At 41.4% G+C, this 27,029-nt stretch overlaps 1 protein-coding gene across 4 annotated transcripts in view; it reads left to right on the plus strand.

The window, feature by feature from the left end:
• The window catches only part of LOC106574338 (neural cell adhesion molecule 2), a 491,639-nt gene that overhangs the window by 294,797 nt on the left and 169,813 nt on the right, over positions 1 to 27,029 (plus strand). For all 4 annotated transcript variants that reach the window (XM_014150199.2, XM_014150197.2, XM_045697543.1 and 1 more), the window contains exon 2: positions 23,254 to 23,328. In XM_014150199.2, the coding sequence (XP_014005674.1) occupies positions 23,254 to 23,328 (75 nt within the window). The remainder of the gene's footprint in view (positions 1 to 23,253; positions 23,329 to 27,029) is intronic.

Consider the following 27,029-nt stretch of genomic DNA (forward strand, 5'->3'; position numbering starts at 1 on the left):
GGTGGAAAGCGGTGACCAGTGCCTTCGTATTCCACCCACTCTCGGCGGTGAGGTTGCGGAACTCAATGGCAAAGTCAGACACTGGTCTGGCCCCCTGGCGGAGGTTGAACAGTCAGATTGCCTTTTCTCGTCCGCCGACGGGGTGGTTGAAGACTTGTCGCAGCTTGGCAGTGAAGGCTAATATGGAGCTGCAGGATGGTGGCTGCTGTTCCCACACCGCCGTTGCCCACACCAGGGCCTTGCCCGAGAGTAGAGAGATGATGTAGGCGATCATGGCCCGATTGGTGTGGAACAAGGAGGACTGTAGCTCAAACACCAGAGAATACTGAGTGAGGAACCCCTTGCATCCTCCCGGGTGGCCGTCATACCACTCGGGGGCTGGGATCTTGGGTTCCCGATGCAGGTTCCCTGGAGGAACTATGGCGAAGCCTGTAGTACTAGGCGATGAGACTTGGGCATTGGCTCCTCCTGGGTTGAGGTTGGGACGTGGTTCGAGGGAATCGGTAAGTGCCCGGAGGGTCTCTGATATTTGGTAGAGTTGTTATTGCTGCCACCCCAGCAGTGCTCCTTGGTGGGTTATAGCATTCTGTATCTGGGTGATCTCTGCTGGGTCCATGTTGAGGCAGAAGCTTGCTGTGACGTGGTGAGGTTTGACCCAGATGCAGAGAAGAGACCAGATGAGGAATCAGTGGTTAAAGATAAACATCATACTTTACTGAGAAACGGTAGGCACAGGATCACAGTACACTTGAAAAAACAACAAACACTAAGTCTCAAACTCCATCAGGAAACAAATGCAAGCGGTAAACAATCCAAGCTTCTGCAAAGGACAACAGAAAACTCTTATTTTAACAGGGAAATCATAATGAGTAAATAGGACACACCTGAGTGTCATTAATGTCTCTAGGACGGTCTCTGCCGCCTTCTGGTGACAGGTGGAACCATGACATTGTACTTGACACGTTGCACATCTATTGTTCATCAAGATTGACTGAATCAATGGCAAAGTGTTCATGGCCCCCAAAAGGCTAGAGACAGCCCTGTGTGTTTGTGTGTGCGTGTGCGTGTCTGTGGGTCTTTGCATATGATTCCATCCATCGGAGTCCAAGCAAATAGAGGGTGGTCTCTCTCTCCATCTCCACGAGGCCAGCTTGCGGTATGAGAGGCTTAACTTCTTGGGGCTATGTGGGACGCTAGCGTGCCACCCGTGGTGCACCCTATCAACAGCAGGTGCATTTCAAGAGCGGCAAATTTGAAACCAAATAAATGTCAAAATTCAAGTTTTTCAAACATACAACTATCTTACACCCTTTGAAAGATAAACATCTCCTTAATCTAACCACGTTTTACGATTTCAAAAAGGTTTTACGGCGAAAGCATAAATTTAGAGTATGTTAGGACAGTACATTTACAAGAGTTCTGTGTAATGTTTTGTCAATTCAAAGACAGGGTCACCAAAACCATAAAACCAGCTAAAATGATGCACTAACCTTTTACAATCTCCATCAGATGACACTCCTAGGACATTATGTTAGACAATGCATGCATTTTTAGTTCTATCAAGTTCATATTTATATCCAAAAACAGCGTTTTACTATGGCATTGATGTTGAGGAAATCGTTTCCCTCCAATAACCGGCAGTCAAGTCAGTACCACAAATTAAATAATTAAAATTAGAAAACATTGGTAAAATATTATATTGTCATTTAAAGAATTATAGATTTACATCTCTTGAACGCAATCAACTTGCCAGATTTAAAAATAACCTTACTGGGAAATCACACTTTGCAATAATCTGAGCATGGCGCCCAGAAAAATACGCGTTGCGATACAGACTAGACGTCATGTTGGGGAGATCTAAAATCGAAAATACTATGTAAATAATCCATTACCTTTGATTCTCTTCATCAGATGTCACTTCCAGGTATCACAGGTCCATAACGAATGTAGTTTTGTTCAAAAAAGCTCATCATTTATGTCCAAAAATCTCTGTCTTGTTAGCACATGATCTAAGCCAGCCGGACTTTCGTCATGAACGAGGGGAAAAAATATATTTACGTTCGTTCAAACATGTCAAACGTTGTATAGCATAAATCATTAGGGCCTTTTTAACCAGAACATGAATAATATTCAAGGTGGACGAATGCATTCTCTTTTATAACGTATTGGAACGAGGGTACCCAACATGAACTCGCGCGCCAGGTGTCTAATGGGCCATCATCGTTCCATGGCTCTTGTTCGGTCAGATCTCCCTCCAGAAGACTCAAAACACTTTGTAAAGGCTGGTGACATCTAGTGGAAGCAATAGGAAGTGCCAAAATATTCCTCAGCCCCTGTGTTTTTCAATGGCATAGGTTTAAAGGTAATACAACACATCAGGTATCCACTTCCTGTCAGAAAATGTCTCAGGGTTTTGCCTGCCAAATGAGTTCTGTTATACTCACAGACACCATTCAAACAGTTTTAGAAACTTTAGGGTGTTTTCTATCCATATATAATAAGTATATGCATATTCTAGTTACTGGGTAGGATTAGTAACCAGATTAAATCGGGTACATTTTTTTATCCAGCCGTGCAAATACTGCCCCCTAGCCCTAACAGGTTAATCTAACCACGTTGTCCAATTTCAAAAAGGTTTTACGGCGAAAGCATAAAGTTAGATTATGTTAGGAGAGTACATTGACAATAGCTGTGTGTAATGTTTTGTCAATTCAAAGACAGGGTCACCAAAACCATAAAACCAGCTAAAATGATGCACTAACCTTTTACAATCTCCATCAGATGACACTCCTAGGACATTATGTTAGACAATGCATGCATTTTTAGTTCTATCAAGTTCATATTTATATCCAAAAACAGCGTTTTACTATGGCATTGATGTTGAGGAAATCGTTTCCCTCCAATAACCGGCAGTCAAGTCAGCACCACAAATTAAATAATTAAAATTAGAAAACATTGGTAAAATATTATATTGTCATTTAAAGAATTATAGATTTACATCTCTTGAACGCAATCAACTTGCCAGATTTAAAAATAACCTTACTGGGAAATCACACTTTGCAATAATCTGAGCACTGCGCCCAGAAAAATATGCTTTGCTATACAGACAAACGGCCATGTTGGAGAGATCTAAAATCGAAAATACTATGTAAATAATCCATTACCTTTGATTCTCTTCATCAGATGTCACTTCCAGGTATCACAGGTCCATAACGAATGTAGTTTTGTTCAAGAAAGCTCATCATTTATGTCCAAAAATCTCCGTCTTGTTAGCACATGATCTAAGCCAGCCGGACTTCTCGTCATGAACGAGGGGAAAAAATATATTTACGTTTGTTCAAACATGTCAAACGTTGTATAGCATAAATCATTAGGGCCTTTTTTAACCAGAACATGAATAATATTCAAGGTGGACGAATGCATTCTCTTTTATAACGTATTGGAACGAGGGTACCCAACATGAACTCGCGCGCCAGGTGTCTAATGGGCCATCATCGTTCCATGGCTCTTGTTCGGTCAGATCTCCCTCCAGAAGACTCAAAACACTTTGTAAAGGCTGGTGACATCTAGTGGAAGCAATAGGAAGTGCCAAAATATTCCTCAGCCCCTGTGTTTTTCAATGGCATAGGTTTAAAGGTAATACAACACATCAGGTATCCACTTCCTGTCAGAAAATGTCTCAGGGTTTTGCCTGCCAAATGAGTTCTGTTATACTCACAGACACCATTCAAACAGTTTTAGAAACTTTAGAGTGTTTTCTATCCATATATAATAAGTATATGCATATTCTAGTTACTGGGTAGGATTAGTAACCAGATTAAATCGGGTACATTTTTTTTATCCAGCCGTGCAAATACTGCCCCCTAGCCCTAACAGGTTAATCTAACCACGTTGTCCAATTTCAAAAAGGTTTTACGGCGAAAGCATAAAGTTAGATTATGTTAGGAGAGTACATTGACAATAGCTGTGTGTAATGTTTTGTCAATTCAAAGACAGGGTCACCAAAACCATAAAACCAGCTAAAATGATGCACTAACCTTTTACAATCTCCATCAGATGACACTCCTATGACATTATGTTAGACAATGCATGCATTTTTAGTTCTATCAAGTTCATATTTATATCCAAAAACAGCGTTTTACTATGGCATTGATGTTGAGGAAATCGTTTCCCTCCAATAACCGGCAGTCAAGTCAGCACCACAAATTAAATAATTAAAATTAGAAAACATTGGTAAAATATTATATTGTCATTTAAAGAATTATAGATTTACATCTCTTGAACGCAATCAACTTGCCAGATTTAAAAATAACCTTACTGGGAAATCACACTTTGCAATAATCTGAGCACTGCGCCCAGAAAAATATGCTTTGCTATACAGACAAACGGCCATGTTGGAGAGATCTAAAATCGAAAATACTATGTAAATAATCCATTACCTTTGATTCTCTTCATCAGATGTCACTTCCAGGTATCACAGGTCCATAACGAATGTAGTTTTGTTCAAAAAAGCTCATCATTTATGTCCAAAAATCTCCGTCTTGTTAGCACATGATCTAAGCCAGCCGGACTTCTCGTCATGAACGAGGGGAAAAAATATATTTACGTTCGTTCAAACATGTCAAACGTTGTATAGCATAAATCATTAGGGCCTTTTTTAACCAGAACATGAATAATATTCAAGGTGGACGAATGCATTCTCTTTTATAACGTATTGGAACGAGGGTACCCAACATGAACTCGCGCGCCAGAGTCTAATCGGCCATCACCGTTCCATGGCTCTTGTTCGGTCAGATCTCACAGTAAAAGACTCAAAACACTTTGTAAAGGCTGGTGACATCTAGTGGAAGCAATAGGAAGTGCCAAAACATTAATCAACCACTGTGTGTTTCAATGGCATAGGCTTAAAGGTAATTCAACACATCAGGTATCCACTTCCTGTCAGAAAATGTCTCAGGGTTTTGCCTGCCAAATGAGTTCTGTTATACTCACAGACACCATTCAAACAGTTTTAGAAACTTTAGGGTGTTTTCTATCCATATATAATAAGTATATGCATATTCTAGTTACTGGGTAGGATTAGTAACCAGATTAAATCGGGTACGTTTTTTTATCCAGCCGTGAAAATACTGCCCCCTAGCCCCAACAGGTTAAAGAAAGGAGGGGGAAATTGGAAAAGCAGTGGGTGAGCAATGCATCGAGGGATACATTGAGAGAGGGAAAGAGAGCTAGTTCTGCCAGGGACCATACATGAGCTGATATGTCAGGACGATTCGACATGGTTTGGTGACAAGAGCCACCACTGTCGTGTCCAGAGGATTGGATGCCATAGTGACAGGATGAGGAGTGAGACGGATGGATGGACAGACAGATATGTCCGAGCATCAGTCACCTGCTCTCTTTCTTCCCTTCCAGTACATTAATTGATTGACAAGAGTGCCCAATCAACTGCCCAATATATTGCATAGGATTTGTTTTGCATTATAGTCCTACAGTAGTCCCATTATGTAACAGGCTCTGTTACTTCCATTGCTTGGCATTCTAAACAAACACCCCTGCGTAGAGCATGTGTATTAGCAGTAATTGAGCACACAGTGCAGATGTGCCCTGAGGCGAGACTGAAAGAGACTGCTCAGCTGTAATTCCCTGTGATTTCACAGAGGACTTGAAGGCGTTCCAGGCGCCCCTCTTGACATCACATAGCTGGTGTACAATACACACACCCACACACACCAGGCAGTCCCCTCGACACAGAGCTACTGTACAGCAACACAGGAAAGGAAAGTAAAATGCATTCTGGGTAATTTCCTCAACTACGTGACCACAGGCTGTGAGGTGACATGCAAACACAATGGTGTGTTGAGGAAGGAAATCTCAAGGGGTCAATGGTAGAGAAAAAAAATATATATTGAATGTTCGATCAACACCCACCATTGTTGTCATCAATTATGTAATGGCTCATTGGTTTCCCCATTTGATCCATTGCGAGTGCTATAGCAACACTTTGCAGTGTTTGCCTCTGCTATTTGACACTTCCTATCAAATCAAATTGTTTTGTCATGAATAACTAGTGTAGAGTAACAGTAAAAAGTAACAGTAAAATGCTTACGGGCCCGTCCCAACAATGCAGATAGAAAATAAATAGAAAAATAATAACACAAGGAATAAATACACAATGAGTAATGATAACTTGGCTATATACATGGGGTACCAGTACCGAGTAGATGTCGAGGGGTATGAGGTAATTGAGGTAGAGACAGTATGTACATATATGCAGGGATAAAGTGACTAGGCAACGGGATAGATAATAAACAGTAACAGCAGCATATGTTATGCGTCAAAAGAGATAATTGCAAAAAGGGTCAATGCAGATATTCCGAGTAGCTATTGGTTAACTATTTAATGAACTATTAAGCAGTCTTAAAGCTTAGGGGTTGAAGCTGTTCAGGATCCTGTTGGTTCGAGACCTTGTGCATCGGCACCACTTGCCATGCGGTAGCAGAGAGTGGCTGGAGAGTTTGACAATTTTTTGGGCCTTCCTCTGACTCCGCCTGGTATAGAGGTTCTGTATGGCAGGGAGCTCGGCTCCAGTGATGTACTACCCTCTGTAGCACCTTGCAATCGGATGCCAAACAGTTGCCAAACCAAGCTGTGATGCAGCCATTAAAGATGCTCTCGATGGTGCAGCTGTATAACTTTTTGAGGATCTGAGGGCCCATGCCAAATCTTTTCAGCCTCATGAGAGGGAAGAGGTGTTGTCATGCCCTCTTCACGACTGTGTTGTGTGTGGACCATGATAGTTCCTTAGTTATGTGTGCACCAAGGAACTTGAATCTCTCGACCTGTTCCACAACAGCCCCATCGTTGTGGATGGGGGCATGCTCGCCCCTCCATTTTCTGTAGTCCACTATCAGCTCCTTTGTCTTGCTGATGTTGAGGGAGAGGTTATTGTCATGGCACCACACTGCCAGGTCTCTGACCTCCTCCCTGTAGGCTGTCTCATCGTTGTCGGTGATCAGGCCTACCACTGTCGTGTCGTCTGTAAACTTAATGATGTTGTTGGAGTCGTGCACGGCCACACAGTCGTGGTTGAACAGGGTGTACAGAAGGGGTCTAAGCACACACCCCTGAGGGGCCCCCGAGTTGAGGATAAGCGTGGCGGATGTGTTGCTGCCTATCCTCACCACCTGGGGGCGGCCGTCAGGAAGTCCAGGATCCAATTGCAGAGGAGGTGTTTAATCCCAGGGCCCTTAATTTTGTGATGAGCTTGGAGGGCACAATGGTGTTGAATGCTGAGCTGTAGACAATGAACAGCATTATCACATAGGTGTTCCTTTTGTCCAGTTGGGAAAGGGCAGTGTGGAGTGCAATCAAGATTACATAATCAGTGGATCTGTTGCGGCGGTATGCAAATTGGAGTTGGTCCAGGGTGTCTAGGATGATGGTGTTGATGTGAGCCATGACCAGCTTTTCAAAGCATTTCATGGCTACAGATATGAGTGCTACGGGGCAATAGTCATTTATTCAGGTTAATTTAGCATTTTTGGACAGAGGGACTATGATGGTCAGGGAGAGGTTGAAAATGTCAGTGAAGGCACTTGCCAGCTGGTAAGCACATGATCTGAGTATGTGTCCTGATAATCTGTCTGGCCTTGCAGCCTTCTGAATGCTAACCTGTGTAGCCCTTTACTGCAGTCAAATGACCTAGTGGTCTCATGGGTGGAATGTTATTCATATTTTTCATAATTTTATAATTAATAAACATTATTTAAAAAACCCGCAGAAAATCTGGTGTTTCTATGTCAAACGGTTTTGTTATATTTCAGTCTTCTGTAATGTATATAAAGTGTAATATTGGAATGCAAACTCAAAATGTAATACATTTCAACTTTATATCTGCCATGGTACAGGTGTCTTTTTTTTTAAGCCCATAACTATGTGTGTGAGGTGTATACTTTTGTTTTAAAGTAGATTTGTTTAAGACTACAAAGAAACACTCTGTTTGACCCTGATTTAGCCCACAGCAGTAAAAGGGTAAAAGTATTACTCACATCAGCTATGGAGAGTGTGATAACACAGTCCGGAACAGCTGGTGCTCTCATGCGTAGTTCAGTGTTGCTAGCCTCGAAGCGTACATAGAAGGTATTTAGCTCATCTGGTAGGCTTACGTCACTGGACAGTTTGCGGTGGGGTATCCCTTTGTAATCTGTGCTAGTTTGCAAGCCCTGCCACATCCAACGAGAGTCAGAGCCGGTGTAGTAGGATTTGATCTTGGTACTGTATTGACGCTTTGCCTGTTTGGTGGTTCGTCGGAGGCGTAGCTTGGATTTCTTATAAGCTTCTGGATTAGTGTCCCGCTCATTGAAAGTGACAGCTTTAGCCTTTAGCCCAATGTGGATGTTGCCTGTAATCCATGGCTTCTGGTTTGTGTGGTGACTGTCATCGATGCACTTTTAATGTGTAAGTTCTAAATATTAATAACGACCCTTACAACGTGAGTTATTTTTGCATACGGTACCAGAATTCTATGCTGCCATTATTCTCTGCACCCCTCACTGCATCAAGACCGCATTTTCTGATTCATATTAGGTTTTATAAAACTGTATTTTTTTAACCACTCAATCTCTTATCCTTTCTATCTATAGTAGTAGCAGTGAGTATCGATAGTATTATTGATAATTATATCATTATTATAGTCATATATATTACATGTATTATTATCTGAAAGAGGCTTTGGTATTAGCCTGTCTGAGGGTCTGCTCATGTAAGACAGGTCGGAATACCTGAGGTGCTAAGTCCGGTGTGTTTGACACAATAGTTGTGAAGGAACAAAGTGAGAGCGGGGTATCAGCATATATGACATATGCCAACCATGGCTAAGGTAAATGCTGGCTTTGTAAATACTTTTTGTTCATATCAACATTTTATCACCACTGGACATGTAGCCTACAGATGCCTGCGTCGTCGCTAAGTGAAGAAGATATTTCGCAATCATCAAATGTGGTGAGTATTATGGCTTCGATAGGTTTTAGCCTGGTCGGGACAGAGGAGAGTGAGAACAGGGTGGATCCAAGTCATGTAAGCAACAAATTGAGGTAGTTTGTGTGGATGATCAGATTGAATGGTGTGTGCGTGAGACCGTCAGCTACAGTATATTGTGTGCAGAGACTGTGGCATGAGTGAGGTGAGGTTGTAGATATGGGTTATCATAAGCTATGGAGCTAGACAGGATATGTATTATGTACTAGTATTTGAGGTGATAACATTTTATTTGCTTTGTTATTCGTCAAAAAAATTTAAATGACTTGTCAAGTCATGTGCTCCGGTTCTTGTATACACCGTAACAAGCACATCGAAGATTTGTAATATTCTGTGGCCAAACTAAGATGATTTTATTCTGGCAATGGGTGCAGCCATCTTTGCGTTTTATAGTGAATGGCATTCTGGGATTAGGGAGTTTTTCCTTGTCAAACATAAACAAGCTGCCGTCATAAAGAATTTAGCCGCTGTTAGCTTAGCTGACACATATCTCCTTTCTTAACAATAAAAAATGTCTCCCTTGTGCTCACCAGAGATGTTACATTGTAAATAATTCTAGCTTTTAGGTCGCCAACTTATGTTTAGTTTTTTTGTCAGCGGAACCTTAGACTGGTTTATAGAATTATTTTGGCTGTGTATGTGTTCCTTGTGATGCTTGGATGATGAACTTTGCATTTTTCTTTTACAATAAAGGGGGAAATTGAGGAACAAAGTTAAGAGCTATATGTTCCATCAATACAGAACATTGTTTAGATGCTTTTTAGACAACAATGAAGTTTAGATATGTTTGTTGTATCATATGTTCTGTTGCTACTGTTCCAATCACATATTTGCGATGGTACCCTGCAAGGACCACTCAACAATGATCATAAATATGTGTTCAAATGCGTCAAAGGGTTAATGAAGCCGGTAACTGATGTGGTAAACAATCCTGTAGCTTAGCATCCTCTTCATCGGACCACTTCCGTATTGAGAGCGTCACTGGTAGTTCCTGTTTTGAGTTTTTGCTTGTAAGCAGGAATTGGCTGGTAGTTAATGATGCAGTGGCGATGGAGGGAGGGGTGGAGTGTGTGTGTGTGCATGCATCGAGCCAGAGTCTGTGTGTGTGTCCTCTGCTCGTTAATCAGCCAGTCGGAGTGACTTTAAGGTATGGCAGACGGTCTACTTGTTACCTCTGAGAGCAGGGGCACCAGGCACAGCTGGAGCTCCGTGTCACAGGGAAGAGGAGGAAGTGGGGCAGAGCTGAGAGGACAGAACTGGCAACTGTAATATAGTGCTACCCTGGGGATGGGGCAGTGTGTTGTGTTTGCGGGAGGTGGGGCCGGGGGGTTGTGTGTGCGCATGCGAAGAGGGAGAATGGAAAGTTGGAGGATATTTTTAAATTGAACCTTTATTTAACTAGGCAAGTCAGTTAAGAACAAATTCTTATTTACATTGACAGCCTACCCCGGCCAAACCCAGACGACAACGGGCCAATTGTGTGCCGCCCTATGGAACTCCCAATCACGGCTGGATGTGATACAGCCTGGATTTGAACCAGGAACTGTAGTGACATTTCTTGCACTGAGATGCAGTGCCTTAGACCGCTGCGCCATTCGGGAGCCCGTAGACTGAACAAAAACATAAACGCAACATGTAAATTGTTGGTCACATGTTTCATGAGCTGAAATAATATATTACCTGTGCACAAAAAGCTTATTTCTCTCAAATTTTGTGCACAAATTTGTTTACATCCACATTAGTGAGAATTTCTCATTTTCCAATATAATCCATCCACCTGACAGGTGTGGCATATCAAGAGTTTAAAAGGCCACTTTAAAATGTGCAGTTCTGTCACACAACACAATGCAACAGATGTCTCATGTTTTGAGGGAGCGTGCAATTGGCATGCTGACTGCAGGAATGTCCACCAGAGCTGTTGCCAGAGAATTTAATGTTCATTTCTCTACCATAAGCTGCCTCCAACATCATTTTAGAGAATTTGGCATTACGTCCAACCAGCCTCACAACAGCAGACCCCGTGTAACCACTCTAGCCCAGGTCCTCCACATCCGGCTTCTTCATCTGCGGGATCGTCTGAGTGGGGGTGGGAGGAGGTGCTGAGGAGTATTTCTGTCTATAATGAAGCCCTTTTGAGGGGAAAAACATATTCTGATTGTCTGTGCCACTGCCCAGTCATGTGAAATCCATAGATTACTGCCTAATTTATTTATTTCAATTGACTGATTTCCTTAAATGAACTGTAACTCAGTAAAATCTTTGAAATTGTTGCATGTTGTGTTTATAGTTTTGTTCAGTATAGATAAATCACAACTTTTGTGATATAGATGTGTATTACCAGGCATGAAGCAAGGTGTTGACATTACAGTAGTGTCCACCTACTGCTATCTATAGGCAGCTCTCTGACACAGCACATTTCTTAGAGTGTGTGTGTGTGTGTGTGTGTGTGTGTGTGTGTGTGTGTGTGTGTGTGTGTGTGTACATGCACGTGTGTGTGTGTGTGTGTGTGTGTGTGTGTGCATCTACAGAACATAAACACAAACTGTAGGGAAATAAAATGAGAGATTGAAAGAAGGGATAATCAAAGGATAGCCAGACAGAGAGAGAGAGAGAGAGAGAGAGAGAGAGAGAGAGAGAGAGAAAAGATCAAAGGTGCTTTCTCCTCCACTGCCTTTGGTGTCGCCCCTAACTAGATGCACGCTATTCTTCTCTGGCTGAATATGTGTCCCAAATGACACCCTATTCTCCATTTAGTGCACTACTTTTGACCAGGGCCCATAGGACCAGCTCACATGCCTATGATCAAAAGAAGTGCACTATATAGAGAATAGGGTTCTATTTGGGATGCACCCTTGGCTCAGGAAGGGGTAAGCAGCAAGCAAGGAAGGCACTTAAGTACAACTTGCAATGAGGTGCAGCTGAACATCTACATTCGAATTGTGTGGGTGATTTCAAGCTTTTATATGGTAAAGTGAAGTGTCGCAACTCCACTCATTACCTAGTCCTTCATCCTATGTGAACCTCCGCATGATACCCTATTGTGTAGTAGTAGCAGTCTCCGAGCAAAGGGGAAAGGCTCATTGCTTTGTACTTTTGAAGACTGCCATTGAAGTAAGCCTCTTGATGCATAATTTGAAGTATTTGAGCTTCATAGAATGGTACAGTGGTTCTTCCTTTAAAAGTTACAAGCTTATGCCGCGACCGTTAGTGGTAGATGGTGGTATTCTGTCATTGCACCACACTATCACAAGGGGGAGTTAGAAAGCTGATCTATCAGTAGTCTAAATTGTGGCAATTAATGGAGGCGTTTTCAGTCTGAAAGTCTCTCCTCTGGCACTAGAGTCCTGCATCAGGCATCAACAACAACTGTCAGTGGTCCTGGAGTTAAGAGAGAACCTGGGTAAATACAATGGGGGAACTTCACATGACATGTGGACTGACGATTTTCGGGAATAAAATATACACGGTGGGCTTCTTTTTTTTTCTCCCTCTACAAACAGAAATAAATCATTCTAAATAACAAACTGGCTTTATTTAGAAATTAGTTGGAATGTCTCACCACATGTTAAAGAATGGCCCTTTTCTCTTTATTCAGATTACAAAAAAGTTGGTTGCAATTTCAGTTAAAAGGATCAGACCCTTTTTAAAAAAAAATTCGCCTAACATTACATACCCATATCTAACTGCCTGTAGCTCAGGACCTGAAGCAAGGATATGCATATTCTTGATACCATTTGAAAGGAAACACTTTGAAGTTTGTGGAAATGTGAAATTATTGTAGGAGAATATAACACATTAGATCTGGTAAAAGATAATACAAAGAAAAAAACATGCATTTTCAGAAAGGCAATTATATAACTTAGGAGTCTAGGCGCAATTTAGCAGTGTACGTGCAAAGTTTTAGACTCATCCAATGAGCCATTGCATTACTGTTAAAAATGTGGTATCAAGTCTGCCAAAATGTGCCGAATTGGTCAATTGATATATCTGCAAGTACATAACTATAGAGAACATACAAAAATGATATGGTAATAAAGCATTTGAGTTTACACGCTCCCAGGAATGTCAAAAATGATGGATAATTAGCTTCCCTACAGAAAAGACATTGTGTGAAAAGTTTTTAGTTGTTGTGCTCTCCTCAAACAATAGCATGTTATTTGTTCACTGTATTAACTACTGTAAATTGGACAGTGTAGTTAGATTATCAATCATTTAAGCTTTCTGCCCATATAAGACATGCCTATGTCCTGGCAAATGTTCTTTCTTAATTACAAGGTCATGCTCTTCACATTAGTGCACATTAGCTCAACCGTCCCGCGGGGTGGGGACCGTTCCCGTAGAGGAAAAATAAAAAAGTAAGTAACTTGTCTGTCGGCCCTGCATTAAAGACCAGTTTCATTTAAGGACCAAAAAATTGGCAGCTGTGACATACAGATTGCAAAATAGTTTTTTGATGTACTGATTCCATGGCACATGCTTTATGAATTGACACACCATTTTCAGTTCATTATAACCTACTGCAGGCCTAAAACATATCGGTTAACCCTTATGAATGTATTATTATATTGAATATAGAAGCCACGTCTTAATGAGTTCTGAGAGCCGATCTGTTATCCAACAATTATTATTATTATTATTATAATAATTAACCCTATATTATAATTATATAGAAGCCCATTGGATATTCTCACATACCAGATTTGCCCTAACGAAAAATGCTTTGGCTGTTTTGACCAAGTTAATCTGCTCATGTTGTGTGTGTGTTTAATTATTTGTGACATTGTGGTTACGATGAAATATGTAATCAAGCTTTATGTGCATTTTTTTTAGATGCTGTGTTTTTATTTAAAGTGGTGATGGACAGCTGGAGGTATTTTGAAAACATGTTTACAAACACTTGTTTTTCACAAGTGTACTGTAGCAGGTGTAGCCCATCATGCAAACAATGTATCCATGATGGGCTATTAGTAAGACATTAGACTCTTCATACATCGATTTATTTACAAAATGGTAATTTAATAGCCCAGTTACTATATGTGTGAAGATCCCACCAATTTGAGATGTATTATTTCAACTACATTTTAGTTGCACTCCCCCCCCCATCTCCATGACCATGGGTAAAACCTTGCAGAGATAACCAATGCATTTGTTGCATTGTTGTATAGTCAATTTCTCTAGCCAAAACGTCTTGATGGCGTTTACCAGTTCATCTTTGCTTGTTTGGCATAATTACGGATGAATGTTTTCAGTTGGAGCCAAACAAGTTTGATCGGGTTTAAATCAGGAGACCTACATGTAGAGATTTAAAAAATATAGTCCTACCGTAGGCGACATGAGTATCACTAGTGTTGAGTAATGTGCTGTTAAATGTGTTGTATGTCTTTTATTTATTTTTATTTAACCTTTATTTTACTACATAAAGGTCTACTTACTCTGCTTGCATCTTGACCCAGTTTATGCCCTCATTTGTAATGCAAACCTGGGCGGCAGTGTGTTTTGGGTCATTGTCTGCATTCAGAGAAGAAAAAAGGCATTTAGCCTAACAGCCAACATTAGGTACAATACTAGAAATATACATGTAAATAGGCCTAAACGAAACAAAATATTGCTATAATCCTACCTTGAAAGAAACTATGTGGTCCCAGAAACACCTCTCTGAAATAGGGTCCAGCATATCTCTTGATGATTTGTTCCTCAAAGAAATCTCGAGCAACGATACCTGAAAAAGGAGGCAACAGTGAATTATTGTGGATCACATAGCAGTCTGTGAGGTGTAGGCTACACTATTGCATGTACCTTTTGCTTAGTAAAGAGGCTAAACTTATCCTCAAAAATCAAATATGGGCCTGGTCCCTGTCGAGAAATTACTATAAACATCATGCAACCGCAAAATGTCGGTTAAAGCATATACTGTACAGTATTTCTTCATCAACATCTTTATGCTTTCATTAACAAAATAATGATAGAAATACTCTTTCAAAATGCAGATGTTTATTTCAACTATCAGCAGCACAATAGACTATTGCCAAGTTTAGGGACTTTAAATATATTAATGGATCCATTACAAATTACTGTGGAAAAAATAAATAAATATATACAGTGAGGGAAAAAAGTATTTGATCCCCTGCTGATTTTGTACGTTTGCCCACTGACAAAGAAATGATCAGCCTATAATTTTAATAGTAGGTTTATTTGAACAGTGAGAGACAGAATAACAACAAAAAAATCCTGAAAAACGCATGTCAACAATATTATGAATTGATTTGCATTTTAATGAGGGAAATAAGTATTTGACCCCTCTGCAAAACATGACTTAGTACTTGGTGGCAAAACCCTTGTTGGCAATCACAGAGGTCAGACGTTTCTTGTAGTTGGCCACCAGGTTTGCACACATCTCAGAAGGGATTTTGTCCCACTCCTCTTTGCAGATCTTCTCCAAGTCATTAAGGTTTCGAGGCTGACGTTTGGCAACTCGTACCTTCAGCTCCCTCCACAGATTTTCTATTGGATTAAGTTCTGGAGACTGGCTAGGCCACTCCAGGACCTTAATGTGCTTCTTCTTGAGCCACTCCTTTGTTGCCTTGGCCGTGTGTTTTGGGTCATTGTCATGCTGGAATACCCATCCACGATCCATTTTTGATGCCCTGGCTGAGGGAAGGAGGTTCTCACCCAAGATTTGATGGTACATGGACCCGTCCATCGTCCCTTTGATGCGGTGAAGTTGTCCTGTCCCCTTAGCAGAAAAACACCCCCAAAGCATAATGTTTCCACCTCCGTGTTTGACGGTGGGGATGGTTTCTTGGGGTCATAGGCAGCATTCCTCCTCCTCCAAAAACTGTGAGTTGAGTTGATGCCAAAGAGCTCCATTTTGGTCTCATCTGAACACAACACTTTCACCCAGTTGTCCTCTGAATCATTCAGATGTTCATTGGCAAACTTCAGACGGGCATGTATATGTGCTTTCTTGAGCAGGGGGACCTTGTGGGCGCTGCAGGACTTCAGTCCTTCACGGCGTAGTGTGTTACCAATTGTTTTCTTGGTGACTATGGTCCCAGCTGCCTTGAGATCATTGACAAGATCCTCCCGTGTAGTTCAGGGCTGATTCCTCACCGTTCTCATGATCATTGCAACTCCACGAGGTGAGATCTTGCATGGAGCCCCAGGCCGAGGGATATTGACAGTTCTTTTGTGTTTCTTCCATTTGCGAATAATCGCACCAACTGTTGTCACCTTCTCACCAAGCTGCTTGGCGATGGTCTTGTAGCCCATTCCAGCCTTGTGTAGGTCTACAATCTTGTCCCTGACATCTTTGGAGAGCTCTTTGGTCTTGGCCATGGTGGAGAGTTTGGAATCGGATTGATTGATTTCTTCTGTGGACAAGTGTTTTTTATACAGGTAACAAGCTGAGATTAGGAGCACTCCCTTTAAGAGTGCGCTCCTAATCTCAGCTCGTTACCTGTATAAAAGACACCTGGGAGCAAGAAATCTTTCTGATTGAGAGGGGTCAAATATTTATTTCCTTCATTAAAATGCAAATCAATTTTTGACATGCGTTTTTCTGGATTTTTTGGTTATTATTCTGTCTCTCACTGTTCAAATAAACCTACCATTAAAATTATAGACTGATAATTTCTTTGTCAGTGGGCAAACGTACAAAATCAGCAGGGGATCAAAGATTTTTTTCCCTCACTGTATATATATATATACATACACTGCCGTTCCAAAGTTTTGGTCACTTAGAAATGTCCTTGTTTTTGAAAGAAAAGCACATTTTTGTCCATTAAAATAACATAAAATTGATCAGAAATACAGTGTAGACATTGTTAATGTTGTAAATGACCATTGTAGCTGGAAACGGCTGATTTATTTAATGGAATATCTACATAGGCGTACAGAGGCCCACCCAACCCCTCTTTTATTGAAACGATCATCCAAAGGAGTAGACCAAGGTGCACCGTGGTATGTGTTCATCTTGATGTTTATTTTAACTCTGAACACTTAAACAAAATAATAAACAATGGAAAACGACCGTCACGTCTTGCAGGCTTTACAAAGCAATACAAAAATAAGACCCCACAACACAAGGAGGGAAAAGGGATGCCTAAGTATGGTTCTCAATCAGAGACAACGATAGGCAACGATTTTATGGTTTATATAGAAATATAAACCATAAAATGCCCACCCCACACCCTGACCTAACAAAATAGAGAAATAAACCGTCTCTCTCAGGTCAGGGCGTGACATTTACACTGCTGCTACCTAAATTGGCCCGACCAACCGGTGCCTCCGCACATTGGCTAACCAGGCTATCTGCATTGTGTCCTGCCACCCGCCACCCACCACCCGCCAACCCCTCTTTTACGCTACTCTGTTTATCATATATGCATAGTCACTTCAAACGTATCTACATGTACATACTACCTCAATCAGCCCGACTAACCGGTGCCTGTATGTAGCCTCGCTACTGTTATAACCTCGCTACAGTATATAGCCTTGCAACTGTTATTTTTCACTGTATTTTTACTGTTGTTTTATTTCTTTACTTACCTATTCTTCACCTAATACCTTTTTTTGCATTGTTGGTTAGAGCCTGTAAGTAAGCATTTCACTGTAAGGTCTACACCTGTTGTATTCGGCACACTTGACAAATAAACGTTGATTTGATTTGATATTGGCAACTATGTTGTGTTAGCTAATCCAAGTTTTTAATTTTAAAAGGCTAATTGATCATTAGAAAACTGTTTTGCAATTATGTTAGCACAGCTGAAATATGTTGTTCTGATTAACTTCACTAGGTTAGGGGGCAGCATTCGGAATTTTGGATGAAAGGCGTGCCCAAATTAAACTGCCTGCTACTCAGGCCCAGAAGCTAGGATATGCATATAATTGGTAGATCTGGATAGAACACACTCTCAAGTTTCTCTCAAGTTTCTGTATGTCTGTGAGTATAACAGAACTGATATGGCAGGCGAAAACCTGAGGAAAATCCATCCAGGGAAGTACTATTATTTTGAAAGGCTGTTTTTCCATTGAAAGCCTATCCACCATACAAAGACTTAGGACCAAGTTCACAATCTCTATGGATTCTTCTACATGTGGCCTGTCTTTAGGCATTGCTTCAGCACTTTCAATGAGTGGACAGTGGAAATTTCCAGACGAGTCCAGCGCATGATCGGGAGCGCGCCTTTCTTGTTTCTCCTTTTCTATTGATGTAGCTTTTGTCCGGTTGAAATATTATTTATTCTTTATGACAAAACCAACCTGAGGATTGATTTTAAACATCGTTTGACATGTTTCTACAAACCTTTATTGTACTTTTTTTACTTTTGTCTGGATGTTGAGAGCGCGCTTTGTGCCTTTGGATTACTGAACTAAATGCACCAACAAAACGGAGTATTTGGACATAAATAGGGACATTATCGAACAAAACAAACATTTATTGTGTAACATGGAGTCCTGGGAGTGCCACCAGATGAAGATCATCAAAGGTAAGTGATTAATTTAATCGCAATTTCTGACTTTTGTGAGTCCTCTCCTTGGCTGGAAAATGTCTGTATGGTGTTTTGTGGCTAGGTGCTGTCCTAACATAATCACATGGTGTGCTTTCGCCGTAAAGCCTTTGTGAAATCTGACACAGCGGCTGGATTAACAAGACGTTTATCTTTAATCCTATGTATAACACTTGTATCTTTCATCAATGTTTATGATGAGTATTTCTGTAATTTGATTTGGCTCTCTGCAATTTCATCGGATGTTATTTGAGACAATGCATTACTGAACATAATGCGGCAATTTAAACTGAGGTTTTTGGACATAAAATGGGACTTTATTGAACAAAACGAGCATTTATTGTGTAAAATGGAGTCCTGGGAGTGCCAACAGATGAAGATCATCAAAGGTTAGTGATTCATTTAATCGTTATTTCTGACTATTGTGAGTCCTCTCCTTGGCTGGAAAATGTCTGTATGGTTTCTTGTGGCTAGGCGCTGTCCTAACATACTCGCATGGTGTGCTTTCGCCGTAAAGCCTTTTTGAAATTGGACACTGTGATTGGATTAACAAGAAGTGTATCTTTAAAATGGTGTATAATACTTGTTTGAGGAATTTTAATTATGGGATTTCTGTTGTTTGAATTTGGCGCCCTGCAATTTCACTGGCTGTTGTCGAGGTGGGACACTAGCGTCCCAATGATACCAGAGAGGTTAAAGAAGCAATAAAACTGGCCTTCTTTAGACAAGTTAAGTATCTGGAGCATCAGCATTTGTGGGTTCAATTAAAGACTCAAAATAGCCAGAAACAAAAAACCTTCTTCTGAAACTCATTCTATCATTCTATTGCTCTGAGAAATTAAGGCTATTCCATGCGAAAAATTGCCAAGAAACTGAAGATCGGGTACAATGCTGTGTACTACTCCCTTAACAGAACAGCTCAAACTGGCTCTAACCCGAACAGAAAGAGGAGTGGGAGGCCCCGGTGCACAACTGAGCAAGAGGACACGTACATCAGAGTGTCTAGTTTGAGAAACAGACACCTCACAAGTCCTCAACTGGCAGTTTCCTTAAACAGTACCCGAAAAACAACAGTCTCAACGTCAGTGAAGAAGGCCAGCATCCTGGAGTCGCCTCTTCATTGTTGACATTGGTGTTTTGGCGGCACTATTTAATGAAGTTGCTATGTAGATATTCCTTAGAAAAATCTGCTGTTTCCAGCTACAATAGTAATTTACAACATTAACAATGTCTACACTGTATTTCTGATCAATTTTATGTTATTTTAATGGACAAAGAAAATGTGCTTTTCTTTCAAAAACAAGGACATTTCTAAGTGGCACCAAACTTTTGAATGGTAGTGTATATATTAAATGTCTTACAGAGCCTTTCCATAAGTCCACTCAAGTTTCTTCAACTGTCATCAGTGAGTCGATGGTGTCACGACTTCCACCAAAGTCGGCTCCTCTCCTTGTTTGGGCGGCGTTCGGCGGTCGACATCACCGGCTTTCTAGCCACTGCCTCTCCATTCTTCATTGATTAATTTGTTCCCTGCGCACCTGGTTTTCATTCCCCAATCACACTGCATGCATTTATTCCTCTGTTCCCCCTCATGTCTTTGTGTGAAATTGATTGTGTTACGTGTTTATTGTTGACGCGTCAGACTGTTTTGCTTATACCGTGTTGTTCACGAATATGTTTATTGTTAAACATAAATTATTGTGACTGTTTTGCGCATTTTGCACTTTTGCCTATGGGCTGGAGGTTATGACACAGTTGCGTCCATCTGTTGGTTTCTCCTGCCTCAATAAATTGTGTGCCTGTTCACACCTCTCTGCTCTCCTGCACCTGACTTCGCTACCAGTACGCGCACACCTGTCAGATGGCTTGAATCATCTCGCTAGAAATGGAAAACCATGGTAGATTATGTGTTTTTGGTTGATGGCCAATATTAAAAACAGACTTTATTGTTGAATTATTTAAGGCTCCTTTCTCTTCTCTGTGCTGGAGTTCTTTTAAGAATAAAGTAGACTAATGAAGGCAACATATTGTTGCATACTGGAACACCAAAAGTCATCCAATTGTTATAATAGGATTTTAAGCAACAGCATACCCACATGTGGTCAACTATTTCAGCACAGTTTCGCGCTGCTCTTAGACACACATGGGAACTGGTCTTGATAAATCAATATTCTGATTATTTTGCTCTTCACTCGCAGTCACTTAATAGCCTACTCCCGACCGGTCACGTTGTACAGCGCCAACTTTTTAAATCCAGTCACCCCCCTACCCTCCCATGTTAACAAAACGTATTCTCCGATGTTAACCTCTCTGGGCTAGGCGGGACGAATTCGTCCCACTTACACAACAGCCAGTGTAATCCAGTGGCGCGGTTTTCAAATACCTTAGAAATGCTATTACTTCAATTTCTCAAACATATGACTATTTTACAGCATTTTAACCTGTTTAGGATAGGGGGCAGTATTGACACGGCTGGATAAAAAACATAGCCGATTTAATCTGGTTACCACTCCTACCCAGTAACTAGAATATGCATATACTTATTACATATGGATAGAAAACACCCTAAATTTTCTAAAACTGTTTGAATGGTGTCTGTGAGTATAACAGAACTCAAATGGCAGGTCAAAACCTGAGAGATTCCTTTACAGGAAGTGGCCTGTCTGACCATTTCTTGAACTTCTTTTCCATCTCTATCATTTACTAAGGATCTCTGCTCTAACGTGACACTTCCCACGTCGTCCATAGGCGCTCAGAGCCCGGGAAAAAACAGAATGTCGTCATTCCAGCCCCAGGCTGAAACACATTATCGCCTTTCTCAAGTGGCCGATCAAGGGACACTGGGCTTATGCGCGTGACCCCGACCGCCCCCGCCTTTGGGATTTTTTCCTCTGTTTGCCGAAAAGGAGATTCCCTGTCGGAATATTATCGCTTTTCTACGAGAAAAATGTCGTAAAAATTGATTTTAAACAGCGGTTGACATGCTTCGAAGTACGGTAATGGAATATTTAGAATTTTATTGTCACGAATTGCGCCATGCGCGTGACACTTCTTTACTATTTCGGATAGTGTCTGAACGCACGAACAAAACGCCGCTATTCGGATATAACGATGGATTATTTTGGACCAAACCAACATTTGTTATTGAAGTAGCAGTCCTGGGTGTGCATTCTGACGAAGACAACAAAAGGTAATCAAACTTTTATAATAGTAAATATGATTATGGTGAGTGCTAAACTTGCCGGGTGTCTAAATAGCGAGCCCGTGATGCCTGGGCTATGTACTTAGAATATTGCAAAATGTGCTTTCACCAAAAAGCTATTTTAAAATCGGACATATCGAGTGCATAGAGGAGGTCTGTATCTATAATTCTTAAAATAATTGTTATGCATTTTGTGAACGTTTATCGTGAGTAATTTAGTAAAATGTTAGCGAATTCCCCGGAAGTTTGCGGGGGGTATGCTAGTTCTGAACGTCACATGCTAATGTAAAAAGCTGGTTTTTGATATATCTTCATCAGATGACACACCTAGGACATTATGTTATACAATACATGCATGTTTTATTCAATCAAGTTCATATTTATATCAAAAACCAGCATTTTACATTAGCATGTGACGTTCAGAACTAGCATACCCCCGCAAACCTCCGGTGAATTTACTAAATTACTCACGATAAACGTTCACAAAAAACATAACAATTATTTTAAGAATTATAGATACAGAACTCCTTTGTGCAATCGAGGTGTCCGATTTTAAAATAGCTTTTCGGTGAAAGCACATTTTGCAATATTCTCAGTAGATAGCCCAGCCATCACGGCTAGCCATTTAGACACCGACCAAGTTTAGCCCTGACCAAACTCCGATTTACTATTACAAAAGTTTGATTACCTTTGTTGTCTTCGTTAGAATGCACTCCCAGGACTGCTACTTCAATGACAAATGTTGGTTTGGTCCAAAATAATCCATCGTTATATCCAAATAGCGGCGTTTTGTTTGTGCGTTCCAAGACAATATCCGAAGTGTAAATAAGGGTCACGAGCATGGCGCAATTCGTGACAAAAAAATTCTAAATATTCCATTACCGTACTTCGAAGCATGTCAACCGCTGTTTAAAATCCATTTTTATGCCATTTTTCTCGTAAAAAAACGATAATATTCCGACCGGGAATCTGCGTTTAGGTAAACAGAGGAAAGAAAACAAAGCATTCGGTCGACGCGGGCATGCGCCTGAGTCTCACAGTACTGTAACCAGCCACTACCCAAACGCGCTACTTTTTTTCAACCAGAGCCTGCAAAGCCACGATTCAGCTTTTTGCCGCCTTCTGAGAGCCCATTGGAGCCGTAGGAAGTGTCACGTAACAGCAGAGATCCTTTGTTTTGGATAAAGATGACAAAGAAGGCCAAGAAATGTTCAGACAGGGTACTTCCTGTACAGAATCTTCTCAGGTTTTGACCTGCCATTTGAGTTCTGTTATACTCACAGACACCATTCAAACAGTTTAAAAAACTTTGGAGTGTTTTCTATCCAAAGCCAATAATTATATGCATATTCTAGTTACTGGGCAGGAGTAGTAACCAGATTAAATCGGGTACGTTTTTTATCCAGCCGTGTCAATACTTCCCCCTAGCCCTAACAGGTTATCTTAGTGAGTTTTCTTGTGTGTATATACTCATCTTTTTTCTCTTTCTCTCTCTCCTCACAGCTGTTCTGCAGGTATCCATATCCTTGAACAAGGTGGAGCTAAGTGTGGGAGAGTCCAAGTTCTTCAAATGCACAGGTATGATGGCTATGGTGAAGAGAACATGCTTGTCTGTGTGTTAAATCAAATGTAAATGTGGATATGTCATCCTGAGTGTGTGGTGAGATGGGCGATGGGTTGGATGGAGGTGGTGGGGTGGATGGAACCATTGTTTGGGCGACATGGTTGCCCCCCATCCCACACATAACCATCCCTCCCAACCAACGGTATCAACCCTCTCCCCAATCCCCCAGCCTTGACCTAACCCCTTGCCCATCCCACCCTGTTGCAGATGCTGTCCTATCCGCCCCTGTTTGGGGGGTCTATGTGCCATGGGCCCCAAGCCAAGTACATGCAGCTCTGTAGGGTGGCAGTGTGGGCTGGCAGTGCTTTGGTCCACAGTTCCACCCCTGCTGTGTCCCTGTCTTCTTCTGCCAGCACAGCACAACATGGAGCTAACAGCAGAGGGACAGGAAGGAAAGGGGCAGGGAGAAGGAATGTCTGAGGGTGGTGAGGGGAGTGAGGGGTGGAGATGGTGAGGAGAGCTTATGGACAGAGAAGAGAGGGACAGTGACAGAGGGTGGTTGGTGGAGGGAGATGTAGAGTGCGGAGAGTAGAGGAAGGAAGAGGAGAGGGGCAGGGAGAAAGATGGGGTGAGAAGGGTGGGGAGATGGGCAGGTGGAGAACAATGGGGTGAAAGTGGGGGAGAAATGGGTGAGGAGAGAAGAGGGATGGGAGAGAGGCACACACACACAGTACAATAACTAACCATGTGGGAACACATTTTCAGTCCCATTCAAAATCCTATTTTCCCTAACCTTAACCCCAAAACCTAACCTTAACCCTAAAACACACACACACACACACACACACACACACACACACACACACACACACACACACACACACACACACAGTCTTCTATAACTAATCATGTGGGGGGACACAATTCAGTCCCATTCCAAATCCTATTTTCCCTAAACCTATCCCTAAACCAAATTATAACCCTAACACTAAATATAACCTTAACCCTAAATATAATTTGACCTTGTGGGGACTAACAAAATGTCCCCAGTTGGTCAAAACATTTCTGTTTACTATTCTTGTCAGGACCTCTGGTCCCCCACAAGTATAGTTAAACACATCCAGCAAATGGTGCCTGCATGGTTTATCTGCTTGCCATTTTTCACTATTAAAAATAGTATTATAGAGTTCTGTCAGTGTTTAATCAGATGTCATTGCTAAGTGGTGCCTCTCAGTGCTCCACTCAGTCTCGAGTTACACTTTAACCACATGCTGGTTGGCTGACATGTCAAAATATGTTTTACTTCAGGTGAATACCTCTCCCAGAGACATACAATCGTTTTACCAGTGTCCCAGCCTTCAAACAATCCCTGCACATCATGTTAGCTCAACTTATCCTTCTGCAGACAATATGGAGGATGCTGGAGAATGGAAGCTCTATAGCATATCTCTCCTCCACTGGCCTCAATGACTGAGGATCTATTTATTGTCAGGGGGTGCAGTGACCTCTCAGTTCTCCTTTCACAGCCAAGGCAGTTCATACATACACACACCACCACGGATACAGTGTACAAGCACACAAGCATACATAAACACGCACGCACTCACACACACAGAGTGAGAGCGAGAAGTTAGTTAGGCAGGGAGAGAGAGAAAAAGAACCACTGAAGGAGCGGTAATTGTCTCATGTTTGTTGACTCTTTGGATGACTCCCAGAGTGTCCTGAAGTGTGTGCATGTACCTGCTTGTGTGTGTCAGTGGAGGGGAGGACGGCTCGTAATAATGTATGGAACGGAGCGAATTAAATGGCATCAAACACATGGAAACCAATTGTTTGATGTATTTGATACCATTCCACTAATTCCGCTCAAGCCATTACCACAAGCCCTTTCTCCCCAATTAAGGTGTCACCAACCTTGTGTGGTGTGTGCGAAGTAGTCCCTGAATGTGTGTCTGGTGTGCCCCGCTGACACCCAGACACTGAGGCATTCTGGGAAAAACCTCAAGACTCCACTGTGTCACCGACCGTGAAAGGGCAGGAACAGTTTCCTCTAATGGTCTAATCGTATCATAGACAGATATTATATATGTGAGGATAGGAAGATGATAGAGATACACAGTAAACATGTATGGGATATGCTTGATGATTACTGATAGATATTCCATTAAACAAAAATATGGGAGCATATAAACACACAGGCACACATGTACACACAAAGGGACACACATCTACACAAACACAAATAATCAAGGTAATCTAATTATATCTAATGAAAAAAACTGTGTGCATTTGGAATGCATATATACCTTCATGCTTTTACAAAGGGTGTAATACTGTAATATAATAAAGTAATAAAGTAATACTAGGAGCTGCTCTGTTTCACCGTTCAACTCAATTAGCCATGCCTTATTACAGAAAGAGAGAGAGAGAGTTCCCCCTGTCTCTCTCTCCACTAAACATTTTCATTACTTAGCCTCAACACCACCTCATGTCTGCCACGTCTCTTTCTCACACACACACACACACACACACACACACACACACACACACACACACACACACACACACACACACACACACACACACACACACACACACACACACACACACACACACACAATCTCTTACTATACATATACTCTTTCTCATCACACACACACCTTTTCTAATTTCTGCTGCACACACCTGTTTCTGCTAAACCACAGGAGGTTGGTGGCACCTTGATTGGGGAGGACGGGCTTATGGTAATGATGCCATTCCATTTGTGCCGTTCCGGACATTATTATGAGCTGTCCTCCACTTAACAGCCTCCACTGTGCAACACATATAGTTAAAGTCAGAAGTTTACATACACTTAGGTTGGAGTCATTAAAACTCATTTTTCAACCACTCCACAATTTTCTTGTTAACAAACTATAGTTCTGGCAAGTCGGTTAGGACATCTACTTTGTGTATGACACAAGTAATTTTCTAACAATTGTTTACAGACATATTATTTCACTCATAATTCACTGTATCACAATTCCAGTGGGTCAGAGTTTACATACACAAAGTTGACTGTGCCTTTAAACAGCTTGGAAAATTCCAGAAAATTAGGTCATGGCTTTAGAAGCTTCTGATAGGCTAATTGCCATCATTTCCGTCAATTGGAGGTCTACCTGTAGATGTATTTCAAGGCCTACCGTCAAACTCAGTGCCTCTTTGCTTGACATCATGGGAAAATCAAAAGTAATCAGTCAAGACCTCAGAAAAAAAATTGTACACCTCCACAAGTCTGTTTTTTCCTTGAGCAATTTCCAAACACCTGAAGGTACCACGTGCATCTGTACAAACAATAGTACGCAAGTATAAACACCATGGGACCACGCAGCCGTCATACCGCTCCGGAAGGATACGCTTTCTGTCTCCTAGAGATGAATGTACTTTGGTTCGAAAAGGGCAAATCAATCCCAGAACAATAGCAAAGGACCTTGTGAAGATGCTGGAGTAAACAGGTACAAAAGTATCTATATCCACAGTAAAACGAGACCTATATCGACATAACCTGAAAGGCCGCTCAGCAGGAAAGAAGCCACTGTTTGAAAACCACCATAAAAAAGCCAGAATACGGTTTGCAACTGCACATGGGGAGAAAGATTGTACTTTTTGGAGAAATGTCCTCTGGTCTGATGAAACAAAAATAGAACTGTTTGGTCATAATGACCATCGTTATGTT

Source organism: Salmo salar, chromosome ssa16 (assembly GCF_905237065.1).
Source record: "Salmo salar chromosome ssa16, Ssal_v3.1, whole genome shotgun sequence".
Classification (NCBI taxonomy): domain Eukaryota; kingdom Metazoa; phylum Chordata; class Actinopteri; order Salmoniformes; family Salmonidae; genus Salmo; species Salmo salar.